At 37.7% G+C, this 18149-nt stretch overlaps 1 protein-coding gene across 3 annotated transcripts in view; it reads left to right on the forward strand.

The window, feature by feature from the left end:
* The first annotated feature begins 8122 nt into the window (after positions 1-8122).
* The window catches only part of VPS45 (vacuolar protein sorting 45 homolog), a 69673-nt gene continuing 59646 nt past the window's right edge, over positions 8123-18149 (forward strand). For all 3 annotated transcript variants that reach the window (XM_059058784.2, XM_059058794.2, XM_059058806.2), the window contains exons 1-2: positions 8123-9584; positions 10219-10353. In XM_059058784.2, coding sequence (XP_058914767.1) covers positions 9492-9584; positions 10219-10353 — 228 coding nt within the window. In that variant the 5' untranslated portion in view covers positions 8123-9491. The remainder of the gene's footprint in view (positions 9585-10218; positions 10354-18149) is intronic.

Genomic DNA, 18149 nt, shown 5'->3' on the forward strand with positions numbered 1-18149 from the left:
CAAATCAATGAATTTTTCACACACTGTTACATTAAACCCCATGATTCTATCTTGCACTTATTTTGTACTGGTCATTTGAAAAATACTGAGCCACTGAATTATGCAGATCTTCCAAATGTTAACACACTTCATTGTATAATATCAATATATTACATTTACGAATATAATCTCATTAGAAAATCTTTAAGTGTGGGAAGCTGTCAAGTTTACAGTGGCAGATACAACTTTCCCAAAATTCCTGTATTTGTTTGAAAGCCCAGATTTTATCATTGGCAACAAATTTGGTCAGTTGTCTTCCTTGAAGTGATGAGCTCACTTTGCTCATTTTTGAGAAAATACCTGCCATATACCCATGTCTCAATATCCATAGACTGTCAGACATTCTTTCAAGTAAAATGGTGTTCCATGACCAAAAAACTGGCTAGTTCAACTCACAATTCAAATAATTGCACAAATGCTTTTCCACAAAACAACCTTCATACCTTGGTATACAGCAGGAGTGCTTATGTTCACCTATTTCATCACCCAGCATATCAAAAACACATGTATTCAGTGGTCAAAGTTTAATAAAATAAAATTTCCTGCTTCATTAGCAGTCTTAAGTGAAACTGGCATTTCTTTATTTCTCTTGCTTTCTCTCTTCCTTCTTTCCTCTTTCATTTTTCTTCTTTCCTTCCTTCCTTCCTTCTCCTTCCCTCCTTCCTTTCTTTCCCACCCTCCCTTCCTTGCTCCTTCTCTCCTCTCCTCCCCTCTACCCTTTTATTTCTTCAATTGCCTGACAGTGAAGAATATAATGACTACAAATAGTATAGTTTGGTGCCATTGCTTAATTTGTGTTAAGGGACTAACAGTTTTATCCATAATTGCTTTTGCACCATCAGTGTAATATCAACAGAGGGGGAAAAAGGTACATCATTTCTAAAATTTTTTTGAAAATAGTTTAACCTTGCAACTCCTATAGTCACCAATATACTATACTACTATAGTAGTCACCAACTACTATTGTCAGTGATACTCTTGCTAACCAAGGTCTACTGATTAGCAACCTTAATTCCATCTGCAACCTTAATGCCCCTTTGCCATCTAACATGACATATTCACAAGTTCCAAGTATCCTAATGCTAATGAGAAAATCTTTCAGGAGGAGGGAATTATTCAGCTTACTATAGTGAGCTCCACCATTGAGTTACCATCCCAAAGAGAAGCAGGCGCCATAGCCCAATGCCACTATTACAAGACCTTCATGTGCTTTGTAATTTCCCAGTGTTTGCTCTTTGTGACTCCCCAAAGTGGTTTGTAATAAAAATTTTTAAATGAAAAAGGCCTGGGAGGAATGATAAATACAGTCTTCCAATCCAGAGCTAGGATTGGAAGAGATTGAGCCCAATGGTGTTGCATTGGGGGAGAAAAAGGCAGCCTGAGTCCCTGAGGCCAAAGCCTCAGAGAGAGGAATACAGGGTGCAGGTGTGAGTGGCATGGGTGCCCTCACTTACAAAATACAGTGACATTTAGAACATCTAATGTCCTCTTACACAGAACTGTCCACTGCCTGGGTTCCAGTTTCTGGAAAAGCAACATGCCAACCATATCCCTAGCACTGGGGTTACCATACCAAAGTCAGTGTCTTTTCATGACATCACACTGCCTCCCGCATGAAATATCTTTGCCTGCTACTTGCTCTCACATTGTTCTCTTGTGAGAATTTACCATGTAAGTGTGTTCTTCATCATAACTTTTATGACTGCTCAGTATTCCAGGGAGGACAGCCATCATTATGTAATCAATCATTTTTCCACTGCTGAAATTTTTATGATCATAAATAAAGCTATGGTGAATATAAGAAAAATCATTTCAATGGAATAATCCACAAGGGAATGAATCCAGAAAAATACTGTGAAATTAAGATATGCTTTAGGGTGATTTTCATATTGATTGAAATAATTAACTTATCTTACTTAACACATATTTGCCCCACAACAATTTAACAACTACAGCCATAAAACTGAATCATTTGAGCTCATGTATGTCTTTAATTCATTCCTAGTATTGTTATTCATCAGGTAGATTTATACTTAAGCAACATAAATACTCTGTGGTCCAGGCCTTTAAAAAGTAATGGTAAACTGCTTTTCCACTGCTCATATTCATCCTATAGACACAAAATACAATAGTTAATTTTTACATTAGGTATTTTCTTTAGTTATGCATATTTTCAAGCATATATGAGAAAATAAGAGCTAGCAAAAATTAGGTCAGAGATGGTCCACTCAACTCAGAATTTTATCTAATGAAAGTGATACTGAAGATCAATTTCTAAGAACGTATGCTAGCTGTCCTTGGTAGAATAGATCTCAAAATGTTCAACAAGTAGCACAAAATACTACCACCCCCCTTTTAAAATAAAAGCTTTTTTATCTTATTGCTCATTTTTTAATCTGAAGAAAAAGACTATGGACAGTGGATTCAAGTGTTTACCTTGTGTAAACCCCAATAAAATGGCAATAAAAACATATGCGTTCTGGAACAAATAGAATGAGAGACAAGATGACAGCAACAAAATCTTGAAAGTTGAAAAAAAAATCTTGAAAGTTGGATAATAAGTATCTACTTTAACAGACTTCACATCTTATTTCACAGATTTCAGGCCTTATCATATATTTTCCTTTTTTTTAGTTAAAAAATTACATGAACATTTTCTAATTATAAAAAGTCAATACTCTGGGTATAATCTGGACAGTATAGAGTTTTGGGTTTTTTTTTTTTTTTCTAATTTATTTATTTTTGGCTGCACTGTGTCTTCGCTGCTGCACACAGGCTTTTCTCTAGTTGCAGCGACCAGGGCCTACTCTTCGTTAGGGTGCACGGGCTTCTCATTGTGGTGGCTTCTCTTGTTGCAAGATACCAGCTCTAGGCACGCAGGCTTCAGTAGTTGTGGCTCACGGGCTCTAGAGCGTAGGCTGAGTAGTTGTGGCACCCGGGCTTAGCTGCTTCGCAGCATGTGGGATCTTCCCGGACCAGGGATAGAACCTGTGTCCCCTGCCTTGGCAGGCGGATTCTTAACCACTGCGCCACCAGGGAAGCCCTCTAAGTGTGTTTCTAAAGCTATATATTTTCTTTTTAATACTATTTTCTGTATGCTATAGGTTTTGCTCTGTAATGTTCTCAGTATTGTCTTCAATTTCAATTTTGCTTTTTTTCAACCCAAAAATTATTTACAAGAGTTCTTCTTACCTTATAAGCAGACAGTTATTTTTTAGCTACTTGTTGGCAGTATATAACTTTTTCCTCCCACCCCTCCCCTCCCATATATCTGCCCAGAGAACCAGCACCCACTTCAGGGAAGACTGCCTGAGGTTTTGGCTCAATGTCCGCTTCTCAGTGAATGATTCTTATGATCTATTTTGGCAAAAAAAATGCATTTTTGGGGCTTCCCTGGTGGCGCAGTGGTTGAGGACCCGCCTGCCGATGCAGGGGACGCGGGTTCGTGCCCCGGTCCGGGAGGATCCCACATGCCGCGGAGCGGCTGGGCCCGTGAGCCATGGCCGCTGGGCCTGTGCGTCCGGAGCCTGTGCTCCGCAACAGGAGAGGCCACAACAGTGAGAGGCCCAAGTACCGCAAAAAAAAAAAAAAAAAAAAAAATGCATTTTTCCCTCATTCATGTAATCATTCCTCGGTGAACCAGCACCCAATGTTACAAAGATCTTGTAAGTTTTTTTTGTGTGTATGTGTGTGATATTCAACACTTTATTATAAAATAGGCTTTGTGATCGATAATTTTGCCCCACTGTAGGCTAATGTAAGTGTTCTGAGTACATTTAAAGTAGGCTAGGCTAAGTTATGAAGTTTGGTAGGTTAGGTATAGTCAATGCATTTTCAACTTACAGTGGGGTTTATTGGGATGTAACCCCATTGTAAGTGGAAGAAAAAATCCTGTAAATTATTGATACCTTCTTAGTGGTCCAAGGGCGCCCTCTGTCTGGGTGCAGAAAAAGTTCAACGCTAAATTACTTTTTTAAAGCTGATGCTTTTCAAGTAAATTCTTAACAAGTCTATGAAATTAATCTTCTCTTTAATCACTGCTAACATATTGTCAGAAAAGACAATGTCATTGTTACAAGAGTACCAGAATGGTCAGGTCTTACATCCCTATAATTTACCTGGGAATTGGAAAGAAAACCCATGCTATTTTCCCCAGAATTTATTCCACATCATTCAATAAAATTGTTGGCATAGATCACCTAGATAAGTATATTGATCTCTTTGTTTGTTCTGTCCATGTAAAACTCTATGCTTTATTTAACATGCCATTGTAGCTGTTTGCCCAGTAATGAGTATCACCAATGTTAAATATTTATTGGGCATCTCTGTGTACAGGACACTGTACTTGGTGAAAAGGATGGGGAAAAAATTCTCTATCCTCAAAGAAATGGCAATCTACTTTCTTAATAAGGATGTGAACAAAGAAATATAGGGTAAGGTGTCCACTGAAAAAGATATGCTTCTCTCAGTGCTGCTTTCTGTTACCTCAGGAAAGTTATTCAACTTCTCTGAACCTCAGTTTATCTGTAATATGGAGATAATACTCACCTCAAAGGAAAGTTGCACAAATTAACTGAGATATTTGCAAAGGACTCAGCATATAGTAAAAGCTCGGTAAAAGGTGGTTGTTTTTATTTATAAATATTAAGAGAAATCTTAAATAACAGCATCCTACATTAAATTTCACTTGCTTCAAATGAAAAGATGGGTAAACAAAATATTTTGTATCTCATTTTTTCAACATTATTCTTTCTAGTGAAGAAAAATAAGTGATCTTGATCAAATTCTTGATTAAATCAATAATTAGGCATTTCTAAAGGAATTATTTCAGTATAAAAAATATAGTTAAGACTCCTTTACCACTACCGAAATTTAGGATTCATAAGAACATGCATTTTCTGGTACTTATTTCATATGCCTTGCCTATTCTCTTGACATATCTAAAATGTTGAAAATAATTTCATTGCGTTTCATGATCAGCTGCATTTCTAACATAAAAGCAGCCCAAGAACAGAAACATGATCATAAAAGGGATCTTAGCAATTTCTAGTTCAATCTTTTTTTTCTTTTTAGAAATAAGAACTTATGCATCTCCTTAACATTACAAAGCAGTTTAAAATTTATTTTGTGAATTTTAATAATTTCTCGGGGGGGAAAGCACATAAAAACTTTTCTATTCAGTTTGTAGGTGGGGAAACATAAATAGCAAAACTAAGCACAGTATAAAATATTCACTAAGAAAAAATAGTTAAAGCTAGGCTAAAGACTACATGTATTATCTCAATTCTCACATTAATTTGATATAGGTGCTATTTTCTCCATTTACAAATGGGGAAACTGAGTCACTAATCGCTTATGTAACTTACCAATGTCCTGCAACTAGTACACAGCAGAATCAAATTCAGGCTGCCTGATTCCAGAGTCTGCACTCTCAACCTCTATCTATACCTTTCTATTACTTAAAAGTGACAATTTTCTTAAATATCCATGAGTCTGACATAAATGATTGTATAAACAAATGGGGGAAAATGATCACTTTTTTACAGAAGAATTCCAAATAATAACTATAGAAGGAATGAGGAAAATAATTACCATTCAGTAAACACCAACTGCTGCAAGGAAGAACCATCAACGGATTCCAGTTAAAATTAACAGGTGTATGATGAGAATAGGATATTTGCAACTCACCAAAGCATCTCTCCTTATTATATTTATTAATTACAAGGAGAAAAATAGTAAATTTACGGTGGAGAAACCCAGCAGACACAACCTAAATAAAGTGATCAAAGTTAACATCACCACCAGAAAGGTGGAATCACTGTAATTACTGAATGTACAGACAGAACCCTCCATGCAAATAAATTTTACTTAATGATTTAAAGCTCTTCAGTGTTTCTGCTACCATAAAGTTTGATACTAAACTACCAACCCTGACAAAAACTTAACAAATTCTGTTTGATTTGAGGCTGGGTAGGCACTAAGTCTCTGAAATCACTTGAAGCATTTTTCCTAAGTTTTGTCTTCGTGAAAACTGTATGCTTTAAAGAAATTATGATGGAGCAGGCCAAATATTCCCATTAATATTTCTATTATCATATAGTATTGCAAGATACAGTTATTATGGAAATTATATTTGGAAGATAGTTTACAAACTCTGAAATCCATTCTATTTTTAAATATTATTGACAAAGGAAACTGAAATATGCCATATGTAAAAAAATAAAAGTTATGTGTACCTTTTGATTTCAAATAAAGCTGATATTTATTGAGACTTTACTATGTACCAGGCACATTTTTTTCTTGCACATTATTTCACTAAATTCTCACAATTTCATAAGCTAGATTATATTACCACCACTTCTCAGATGAGTAAATGGCTAGAAAGGTTAAAAACACTGCATAAGGATGGGTTGTCTGATACAAGAAATACTGTCATTCTTTTTCTAAATATTTTTCCAATTGCTAACAAGCAGAAAATCTAATTAATTTGAGTTTCATTGACTTTCATCTTCACTTCCCTCCTATGCAGGGCTATGTTAACACACAGCAACAAGGAGAATGGTAAATAATTAATAATCTAAGATAATTAAGAGTTGGCCATATTGTTATTATAATTATACTAAACTTATTTACATATCCTGTGTTTTATATCAAACTTTGAGTTCTATGGAGGAGAAACATGATTTTGATTAAATATAAAATGGACAGTTAAAGCTCTAAATAGTACACACTATGTAAGAAGCTGAAGCACATGTCATTATTCAGGTAATCATTCTTGATTACTTCATTTACACATCTTTACAAGTCTAAACAAAATGTACAGATATAAACACTATAATTTTTAACTTCCTGTTTTCCACCCTTAAAGCACTGATTCCTTGAACCTAGTAAAAAAATTTTCAAGTAACTGCATTAGAAAGTTTATAATTAATGTAATCATTTATATTTGAAGTATTTATTTTTTAAATTTGAAGTTTCTATTATTAAAAATATTTATTATTACAGTTTATTTACACCCTTGATTTTTTAAAAAATAAGTAAGGTGCTTCATACTGGCTTCTGGATTTGCTGTCTTGCCTACAACAAATCAAGTCACTGGGTTTATCTTGGATGAATCACAAAGCAAGAGTTTGGACTTCATCATTGGTTTCAGTCCTATTTTTAGAGGTATGGGAATACAAAAGAAGTTCTTAATCTGGAGACATTTAAAATGGCTTTTTTAGTTTTCTTCAGAAAGGAAATGGGCTGCCAAACTTCAGGACCATCATAGAATCCATTAAATATATAATAAATATTTTGTACAAAATGTTTACATTCTATTAAACATTGTATCTTACCCACGTATAAAATAATACTGCCACTGACATCAGTGGAATTTCATGGGCAAAGGAATGAGTCAGTAAGTCTGGTCAAAATAGGAATTTTTCCTACTCCTCTAAAATGTTATAATTGTCCAAATATAAATACTTAAAAGGATGCAGTTTCCATGTATTACCTACAGATTGACAATTGTCTAAAAAAAGCACAAAGTTCATAGACAAGCCTCTCTCTCCTTGTTCTTTCTAAAAAATGCATAAAATGGAAAACAACCTTATACTATACTGAAATCCAAATTATAGGTAAGAAAAAACAAAAACCAAATGACACAAGAGTGGAAATTATTTTCAAATATTGGTAACTTACAGGATTTGCAGTTACTTAATTTTTCATTAGCATTGGTTTGCTGTTTTCTATATTTTAATTTGTAATATAGTTTGAAGAAAATATTTAATGTATTTAAAAATTTTAAAAACATTTTAAATGAATAAGAATAGAATTTTCAGATAACATTAGATTTTTCTCATATGTATCCATTTAAAGATACATTTTCATTTTAATATAACTTTTCTTGCAAAATGTATCTCAAAAATAGAATAAAAATGGCCAAAGGAAAGTTTTATTTATGTGGTAGAAAAATTGAAAAGGAAAGAAAATAAACACATCTTCACAATTTCAGAGGTGACAAAAACCTATGGTATTTCAAGTGGTTTCTGATCTCCCTTAAAAGATTTGAAAATTGTATACAAAGTTTTATAAAGTAATCTTAACAGCCAGATTCCTGTTGACGTGCTCTGGGTCTAGTTTTGACTGTAAACTTCATACAATGTAATGAAAGAAAATTGATTTGGTAATGCTGAACCTATTGATTAAACTGTGAACACAACAAACACTGGTCATTTTGGGGGTAGAAATATTTACAAGCAATTAAAGTCACTGATTTCTTGCAGTTGTTTCTTGTTGTCTTCCTGATTTTACAATTCCCCAACGCAAAGGCGCAGAAAACTAACATTTACCATCCTTTTCGAGAAATGGCATGATGGAGAGAAGACCTGCGGGGTATAAACACAAATGCAGACATGTGGAAGTTGATAGCTTTAAGATTCATTTTGTTGCTAAGTTTTTGTCGTTTCTTAAATTAAAATTTTGAGTTTTTCCTTAAAATCCCCGCGCTACTTTGCTTTAGCCCCACCGAATACATGACCCCTACCCATTTTTGACCCTGTTAACATTTCTGCCGCTGTTTCAGCATCGCAAGTCCCCAGCACCCCGGGAGAGTTGAAGCCCACGGAGTCCAAACACCCAGGGAGCCGAAAACTGGGTGGTTCTGGGCTCCGCTGGACCCACGGCCTGAGAGTTCCGGCGGCAGACCCCACCTCCCGGCCCTCCAGGGAGATCGGAGGCCTCTCCCAGAACACTCCTAAAGGGCGTTCCCTCTGTTTATTCGTTCAATAAGTATTTGTTCAATTTCCGATGCCCCTCAGTGTTCGGAAAAGCAATTCGGGCCTCACTTTGCCCTAATTGTGTCCTCGCCTTGTTAATGACACAAATATGCCAAGGAAGACGAATTTCGGCCACTATTTTGCAAATACCGCGTGAGATTTACCAATTGCAGTCCCTCCGAGTCCCTAGCATCTGCCGGGAACATAAGGCCACCTCCCTTCCCTCCATCCTTCACTGCCACCCAAGAAAGTGTTAATGGCAAATAGCGACCACGGCCAAGCTCTGCTGTTCTTGCCTCCGAGCCAGCATTATGCCAAGTTCCTCCACACCGCGAGGCGCCACCCTCTCCCCAAGCCAGCAGGAGTGGCGTCAGGCAGCGGCCCGGGCCAAGGGCCGGGAGAGATCTGAGTGTCCGGGACTCAAACACCTCCGTGCTGGAGATGGGTCGAGAATCAAGTCCGGGCGTGGCGGCCTAGGGTGTCTCAGCCAAATTCTTCCATGCAGTCGTGAGGCTGAGTGTCCGAACCGCGTAGCGGAACTACAACTCCCAGGACCACAGCTGACCGGACTTCCGGAAGCCAAAGCCGGGCGGGGAGGAAGCTGCTGAGATCCAGACAAGAGGCCGGGGGTTAATTTAGCAAGAAAAACGGGGGGTGGGAAGAGCTAAAGGGCTAACCTGTCAATTCGTCACCATGAACGTGGTTTTTGCTGTGAAGCAGTACATTTCCAAAATGATAGAGGACAGCGGACCGGGCATGAAAGTACTTCTCATGGATAAAGAGACGGTGAGTTTGCTTTTGCTCAGTGTTTGTGAGGGAACCCTCCTCCCTTGCCATAGCTGGTTCCATTCCACTGCAGAACTTAGTATTTAATTAAAGATTTATAAGTGAGGGTCAGTTCAGTGTGGAACTGAAAGGTTGTATAAGCGTGCCTAGAAGGTTTTCAGTCTGAATGGCTCTAACCACTGCCAGAGGTTCTTGTACCCAGAACAATTTATTGAAATCAGAAATCGTTTTCTAAATGCCTCTGCCAAGAAATAATATATAAGACAGCGCACTTGGAGGACTTTGGGATGGTCCTGTTATTTCCACTCAGCGTTATGTTTTTAAAGGAAAGCTGTTAGGGCTCAAACTGAGGTGACAGGTTATTATTTATTGGTCACAAAATTTAAAAAACTCTTTAAGGTGATAGGAAACTTTTTATTTGGAAATTTATGGGTTGTCCGTGTTCAGAGAGAACGTTTAATTTTGGTACATTACTTATTATTTTAGATGCTCAGTAAATGTTATTACATATGTTGGTATTTAAGTTATCCAACTAAGTAGTATTAATGAAAAAAAAAATTTAAGGCTTAGGTATGGCTGCTTGTTTTTATTATTCTGGACTAGCATAATATTAGTTAATTCTTTTTCTTTACAGACCGGCATAGTGAGTATGGTATACACACAATCGGAAATTCTCCAGAAGGAAGTGTACCTTTTTGAACGCGTTGATTCTCAAAATCGAGAGATCATGAAACACCTGAAAGCAATTTGTTTTCTTCGACCTACAAAGGTACTACATAAACAGCTGCTGTCTGCCTAGGCAAATACAGCACACTATGATCTGGAAGTATTATCAAGGCAAAATAAATTTATATTATCATCATTTGTGGCATCATAATTATCCTGGTTTATCAGAGTTATAACCATGACTCTCCTCCTTTCCACATCTCAGTCACTGCTTACAGCCAGTTTTTCCTTCCAGACGTCTTTAAGGCTCTCAGCTACTTCCAAAGCCACTAACTATCCTAACAGAGACCCACATCACTTTATTCCTGGATTAACCTTCATACCTATCACACTGAACACCATTGCCATTTATTTATTTTTAAATTTTTGAATTTTATTTTATTTATTTTTTATACAGCAGGTTCTTACTAGTCATCAATTTTATACACATCAGTGTATACATGTCAATTCCAATCACCCAATTCATCACACCACCACCACCACCCCCCACGGCTTTCCCCCCTTGGTGTCCATACATTTGTTCTCTACATCTGTGTCTCTATTTCTGCCCTGCAAACCGGTTCATCTGTACCATTTTTCTAGGTTCCACATATATGCGTTAATATACGATATTTGTTTTTCTCTTTCTGACTTACTTCACTCTGTATGACAGTCTCTAGATCCATCCACGTCTCAACAAATGACCCAATTTCGTTCCTTTTCATGGCTGAGTAATATGCCATTGTACATATGTACCACATCTTCTTTATCCATTCGTCTGTCGATGGGCATTTAGGTTGCTTCTGTGACCTGGCTATTGTAAATAGTGCTGCAATGAACATTGGGGTGCATGTGTCTTTTTGAATTATGGTTTTCTCTGGGTATATGCCCAGTAGTGGGATTGCAGATCATATGGTAATTCTATTTTTAGTTTTTTAAGGAACCTCCACACTGTTCTCCATAGTGGCTGTATCAGTTTACATTCCCACCAACAGTGCAAGAGGGTTCCCTTTTCTCCACACCCTCTCCAGCATTTGTTGTTTGTAGATTTTCTGATGATGCCCATTCTAACTGGTGTGAGGTGATACCTCATTGTAGTTTTGATTTGCATTTCTCTAATAATTAGTGATGTTGAGCAGGTTTTCATGTGCTTGTTGGCCATCTGTATGTCTTCTTTGGAGAAATGTCTATTTAGGTCTTCTGCCCATTTTTTTTACTGGGTTGTTTGTTTTTTTAATATTGAGCTGCATGAGCTGTTAATATATTTTGGAGATTAATCCTTTGTCGATTGATTCGTTTGCAAATATTTTCTCCCATTCTGAGGGTTATCTTTTCATCTTCTTTATGGTTTTCTTTGCTGTGCAAAAGCTTTGAAGTTTCATTAGGTCCCATTTGTTTATTTTTGTTTTTATTTCCATTACTCTAGGAGGTGGATCAAAAAAGATCTTGCTGTGATTTATGTCAAAGAGTGTTCTTCGTATGTTTTCCTCTAAGAGTTTTATAGTGTCCGGTCTTACATTTAGGTCTCTAATGCATTTTGAGTTTATTTTTGTGTATGGTGTTAGGGAGTGTTCTAATTTCATTCTTTTACATGTAGCTGTTCAGTTTTCCCAGCACCACTTATTGAAGAGGCTGTCTTTTCTCTATTGTATATCCTTGCCTCCTTTGTCATAGATTAGTTGACCATAGGTTCGTGGGGTTATCTCTGGGCTTTCTATCTTGTTCCATTGATCTGTGTTTCTGTTTTTGTGCCAGTACCGTATTGTCTTGATTACTGTAGCTTTGTAGTATAGTCTGAAGTCTGGGAGTGTGATTCCTCCAGCTCCATTTTTTTCCCTCAAGACTGCTTTGGTTATTCGGGGTCTTTTGTGTCTCCATACAAATTTTAAGAATTTTTGTTCTAGTTCCATAAAAAATGCCATTGGTAATTTGATAGGGATTGAATCTGTAGATTGCTTTGGGTAGTATTGTCATTTTCACAATATTGATTCTTCCAATCCAAAAACATGGTATATCTCTCCATCTGTTGGTATCATCTTTAATTTCTTTCATCAGTGTCTTATAATTTTCTGTGTACAGGTCTTTTGTCTCCCTAGGTAGGTTTATTCCTAGGTATTTTATTCTTTTCGTTGCAGTGGTAAATGGGAGTGTTTCCTTAATTTCTCTTTCAGATTTTGCATCATAGTGTATAGGAATGCAAGAGATTTCTGTGCATCAATTTTGTATCCTACAACTTTACCAGATTCATTGATTAGCTCTAGCAGTTTTCTGGTGGCATCTTTAGGATTCTCTATGTATAGTATCATGTCATCTGGAAACAGTGACAGTTTTACTTCTTCTTTTCCAATTTGTATTCCTTTTATTTCTTTTTCTTTTCTGATTGCTGTGGCTAGGACTTCCAAAACTATGTTGAATGATAGTGGTGAGAGAGGACATCCTTGTCTTGCTCCTGATCTTAGAGGCAATGCTTTCAGTTTTTCACCATTGAGAATGATGTTTGCTGTGGGTTTGTCATATATGGCCTTTATTATGTTGAGGTAGTTTCCCTCTATGCCCACTTTCTGGAGAGTTTTTAACATAAATGGGTGTTGAATTTTGTCAAAAGCTTTTTCTGCATCTATTGAGATGATCATATGGTTTTTATTCTTCAGTTTGTTAATATGGTGTATCACATTGATTGATTTGCATATATTGAAGAATCCTTGCATCCCTGGGATAAATTCCACTTGATCATGGTGTATGATCCTTTTAATGTGCTGTTGGATTCTGTTTGCTAGTATTTTGCTGAGGATTTTTGCATCTATATTCATCAGTGATATTGGTCTGTCATTTTCTTTTTTTGTAGTGTCTTTGTCTGGTTTTGGTATCAGGTTGATGGTGGCCTCATAGAATGAGTTTCAGAGTGTTCCTTCCTCTGCAATTTTTTGGAAGAGTTTGAGAAGGATGGTTGTTAGCTTGTCTCTAAATGTTTTATAGAATTCACCTGTGAAGCCATCTGGTCCTGGACTTTTGTTTGTTGGAAGATTTTTAATCACAGTTCAATTTCAGTGCTTGCGGTTGGTCTGTTCATATTTTCTATTTCTTCCTGGTTCAGTCTTGGAAGGTTATACCTTTCTAAGAATTTGTCCATTTCTTCCAGGTTGTCCATTTTATTGGCATAGAGTTGCTTGTAGTAGTCTCTTAGGATGCTTTGTATTTCTGTGGTGTCTATTGTAACTTCTCCTTTTTTATTTCTAAGTCTGTTGATTTGAGTCCTCTCCCTCTTTTTCTTGATGAATCTAGCTAATGGTTTATCAATTTTGTTTATCTTCTCAAAGAACCAGCTTTTAGTTTTATTGATCTTTGCTATTGTTTTCTTTGTTTCTTTTTCAATTTATTTCTGCTCTGATCTTTATGATATCTTTCCTTCTGCTAACTTTGGGTTTTGTTTGTTCTTCTTTCTCTAGTTCCTTTAGATGTAAGGTTAGATTGTTTATTTGAGATTTTTCTTGTTTCTTGAGGTAGGCTTGTATAGCTATAAACTTTCCTTAGAACTACTTTTGCTGCATCACATAGGTTTTGGATCGTCGTGTTTTCATTGTCATTTGTCTCTAGGTATTTTTTGATTTCCTCTTTGATTTCTTCAGTTATCTCTTGGTTATTTAGTAACGTATTGTTTAGCCTCTATGTGTTTGTGGGTTTTTTTCCTTTTTTTTCCCTGTAGTTCATTTCTAATCTCATAGTGTTGTGGTCAGTTAAGATGCTTGATGTGATTTCAGTTTTCTTAAGTTTACTGAGGCTTGATTTGTGACCCAAGGTGTGATCTATCCTGGATAATGTTCTTTTGCGCACTTGAGAAGAAAGTGTAATCTGCTGTTTTTGGATGGAATGTCCTATAAATATCAATTAAATCTATCTGTCTATTATGTCATTTAAAGCTTGTGTTTCCTTATTTATTTTCATTTTGGATGATCTGTCCATTGGTGTAAGTGAGGTGTTAAAGTCCCCCACTATTACTGTGTTACTGTTGATTTCCTCTTTTATAGCTGTTAGCAGTTGCCTTATGTATTGAGGTGCTCCTATGTTGGGTGCATATATATTTATAATTGTTATATCTTCTTGGATTGATCCCTTGATCATTATGTAGTGTCTTTCCTTGTCTCTTGTAATATTCTTTATTTTAAAGTCTATTTTATCTGATACGAGTATTGCTACTCCAGCTTTCTTTTGATTTCCATTTGCATGGAATATCTTTTTTCATCCCCTCACTTTCAATCTGTATGTGTCCCTAGGTCTGAAGTGGGTCTGTTGTAGACAGCATATTCATGGGTCTTGTTTTTGTATCCATTCAGCAAACCTGTGTCTTTTGGTTGGAGCATTTAATCCATTCACGTTTAAGGTAATTATTGATATGTATGTTCCTATGACCATTTTCTTAATTGTTATGGGTTTGTTTTTGCAGGTCCTTTTCTTCTCTTGTGTTTCCCACTTAGAGAAGTTCCTTTAGCATTTGTTGTAGAGCTGGTTTGGTGGTGCTGGATTCTCTTAGCTTTTGCTTATCTGTAAAGCTTTTGATTTCTCCATCGAATCTGAATGAGATCCTTGCCGGGTAGAGTAATCTTGGTTGTAGGTTCTTCCCTTTCATCACTTTAAGTATATCATGCCACTCCCTTCTGGCTTGTAGAGTTTCTGCTGAGAAATCAGCTGTTAACCTTATGGGAGTTCCCTTGTATGTTATTTGTAGTTTTTCCCTTGCTGCTTTCAATAATTTTTCTTTTTTTTAAATTTTTGCCCATTTGATTACTGCGTGTCTCGGCATGTTTCTCCTTGGGTTTATCCTGTATGGGACTCGCTGCGCTTCCTGGACTTGGGTGGCTATTTCCTTTCCCATGCTAGGGAAGTTTTCGACTATAGTCTCTTCAAGTATTTTCTTGGGTCCTTTCTCTCTCTCTTCTCCTTCTGGGACCCCTATAATGCAAATGTTGTTGCATTTAATGTTGTCCCAGAGATCTCTTAGGCTGTCTTCATTTCTTTTCATTCTTTTTTCTTTATTCTGTTCCACAGCAGTGAATTCCACCATTCTGTCTTCCAGGTCACTTACCCGTTCTTCTGCCTCAATTATTCTGCTATTGATTCCTTCTAGTATAGTTTTCGTTTCAGTTATTGTATTGTTCATCTCTGTTTGTTTGTTCTTTAATTCTTCTAGGTCTTTTTTAAACATTTCTTGCATCTTCTCGATCTTTGCCTCCATTCTTTTCCGAGGTCCTGGATCATCTTCACGATCATTATTCTGAATTCTTTTTCTGGAAGGTTGTCTATCTCCACTTTATTTAGTTGTTTTTCAGGCTTTTATCTTGTTCCTTCATCTGGTACATAGCCCTCTACCTTTTCATCTTGTCTGTCTTTCTATGAATGTGGTTTTTGTTCCACAGGCTACAGGATTGTAGTTCTTCTTGCTTCTGCTGTCTACCCTCTGGTGGGTGAGGCTATCTAAGAGGCTTGTGCAAGTTTCCTGATGGGAGGGACTGGTGGTGGGTAGAGCTGCCTGTTGCTCTGGTGGGCAGAGCTCAGTAAAACTTTAATCCGGTTGACTGCTGATGGGTGGGGCTGGGTTCCCTCCCTGTTGGTTGTTTGGCCTGAGGCAGCCCAACACTGGAGCCTACCTGGGCTCTTTGGTGGGGCTAATGACAGACTATGGGAGGGCTCATGCTAAGGAGTACTTCCCAGAACTTCTGCTGCCAGTGTCCCTGTCCTCACGGTGAGGCAGAGCCACCCCCCACCTCTGTGGGAGACCCTCCAACACTAGCAGGTGAGTCTGGTTCAGTCTCCCCTGGTGTCACTGCTCCTTCCCCTGGGTCCTGGTGTGCACACTACTTTGTGTGTGCCCTCCAAGAGTGGAGTCTCTGTTTCCCCCAGTCCTGTCAAAGTCCTGCAATCAAATCCCACTAGCCTTCAAAGTCTGATTCTCTAGAAATTCCTCCTCCCTTTGCCAGACCCCCAAGTTGGGAAGCCTGATGTGGAGCTCTGAACCTTCACTCCAGTGGGTGGACTTCTGTGGTATAAGTGTTCTCCAGTCTGTGAGTCACCCATCCAGCAGTTATGGGATTTGATTTTACTGTGATTGCGCCCCTCCTACCATCTCATTGTGGTTTCTTCTTTGTCTTTGGATGTGGGGTATCTTTTTTGGTGAGTTCCAGTGTCTTCCTGTCGATGATTGTCCAGCAGCTAGTTGTGATTTTGGTGTTCTCACAAGAGGGAGTGAGAGCACATCCTTCTACTCTGCCATCTTGGTTCAGGGCCACCATTGCCATTTGATCTTACATACTTTTATCAGTGTTTTGAGTCTTTATCATTTTATTCACATCTATGCTCAGGAACCTTTAATGGCTCAATTTTACTTCCATGATTAAATTTATATTTAGTAGCCCTCAGAGCCCTCCTTTAGCTGGTCTGGTCTTCCCTTATGTATTCAACCTCCTATGTCCTACCTCTGCTCCTCCACTGCAGCCAGGTAGACCTTTTTATGATCCCTCTATATGCTCATTCCTGTCCTCTGTTTGTTCTCTTCCCCTGATTAAAGATTCTTTAGCCTTCTGTCAGTTTTCAGCCATCATCTTCTAAATCTAACTTGAGTCCTCCTTTAAAAATCCTTTACTATTTCAATCTTATTTTGTATGTTCTCTTGTTTTATAGTCATGTTCTTAACTCCAGTGCTTGTACATTATCTACTTTCCAATATACAAATCTGACCGTGTCACCACGCTTGAAATCCTTGAATGATTTCTCATTGCTTTTATGATAAAGACAAAACTCCATTAAGTGTGGCCTGCAAGGCCCTGTATGGTCTAGTTTCTACTATTTCTGTAGCCTCATTTCAAACCATTCCCATTTTTGCTGTTAGCCACACTAATCTTTCAGTCCACTGTATTCCATCATGCTGCAGGACCTTGGCACAGGTTCTTCTCTTTGCCTGGAACGTTTTCACTCCCTCAAGCAAATCTTTCCTGGCCTTGCTGACCAGGTCAAACCCCCCCTCATAAACACTTAGAGCACCATCTTCCTCTCCCTATTACTTGTCATGGTTGAAGTCTCATATGGTTTGTGTGATTAATTAATATGTCTCACCTACCAGCAGTAAGCTCCAGGAGAGCAGAGATGATGTCCATATTTTCACACTGTTATGTCCCCAATGCCTGCCACATAATGGATACTCAATAAATGTTCCTGGGGCTTCCCTGGTGGTGCAGTGGTTGAGGGTCTGCCTGCCGATGCACGGGACACAGGTTCGTGCCCTGGTCCAGGAGGATCCCACGTGCCACGGAGCGGCTGGGCACGTGAGCCATGGCCGCTGGGGCTGTGCGTCCGGAGCCTGTGCTCCGCGACAGGAGGGGCCGCGGCGGTGAGAGGCCTGCATACCGCAAAAAAAAATATTTAAAAATAAAAATAAATAAATAAATAGTTCCTGAATTAATTAATACATCAATTAATTCTTTGATACAGTAGTTTCCAATTGTTTCATATTAGTCATGAAATTTTGGCTCTGGGAGGGATCTTAGAGATTATCAGTCCATCATTTCCTAACATTTTTTATTAGAGAAGCTCTTTCAGCGCCATATGTATGTTCTCTCAAACTCAAAATGTGTAGTTAAAAACAATTTTTCTTTAAGACTATAAAGTTAATTTTTTATGTGTTTTTTAAATTTAAATGACAGTTTTTAAAGTCTTTTTCCCATTTAACAAGCAACATGTATTGCTTACATTACTTTTTATTTTTTTTATTTATTTTTTTTTTCCAGTACGCGGGCCTCCCACTGCTGTGGCCTCTCCCGTTGCGGAGCACGGGCTCCGGACGCGCAGGCTCAGCGGCCATGGCTCACGGGC

This window comes from Kogia breviceps, chromosome 1, assembly GCF_026419965.1.
Source record: "Kogia breviceps isolate mKogBre1 chromosome 1, mKogBre1 haplotype 1, whole genome shotgun sequence".
Taxonomy (NCBI): Eukaryota; Metazoa; Chordata; class Mammalia; order Artiodactyla; family Physeteridae; genus Kogia; species Kogia breviceps.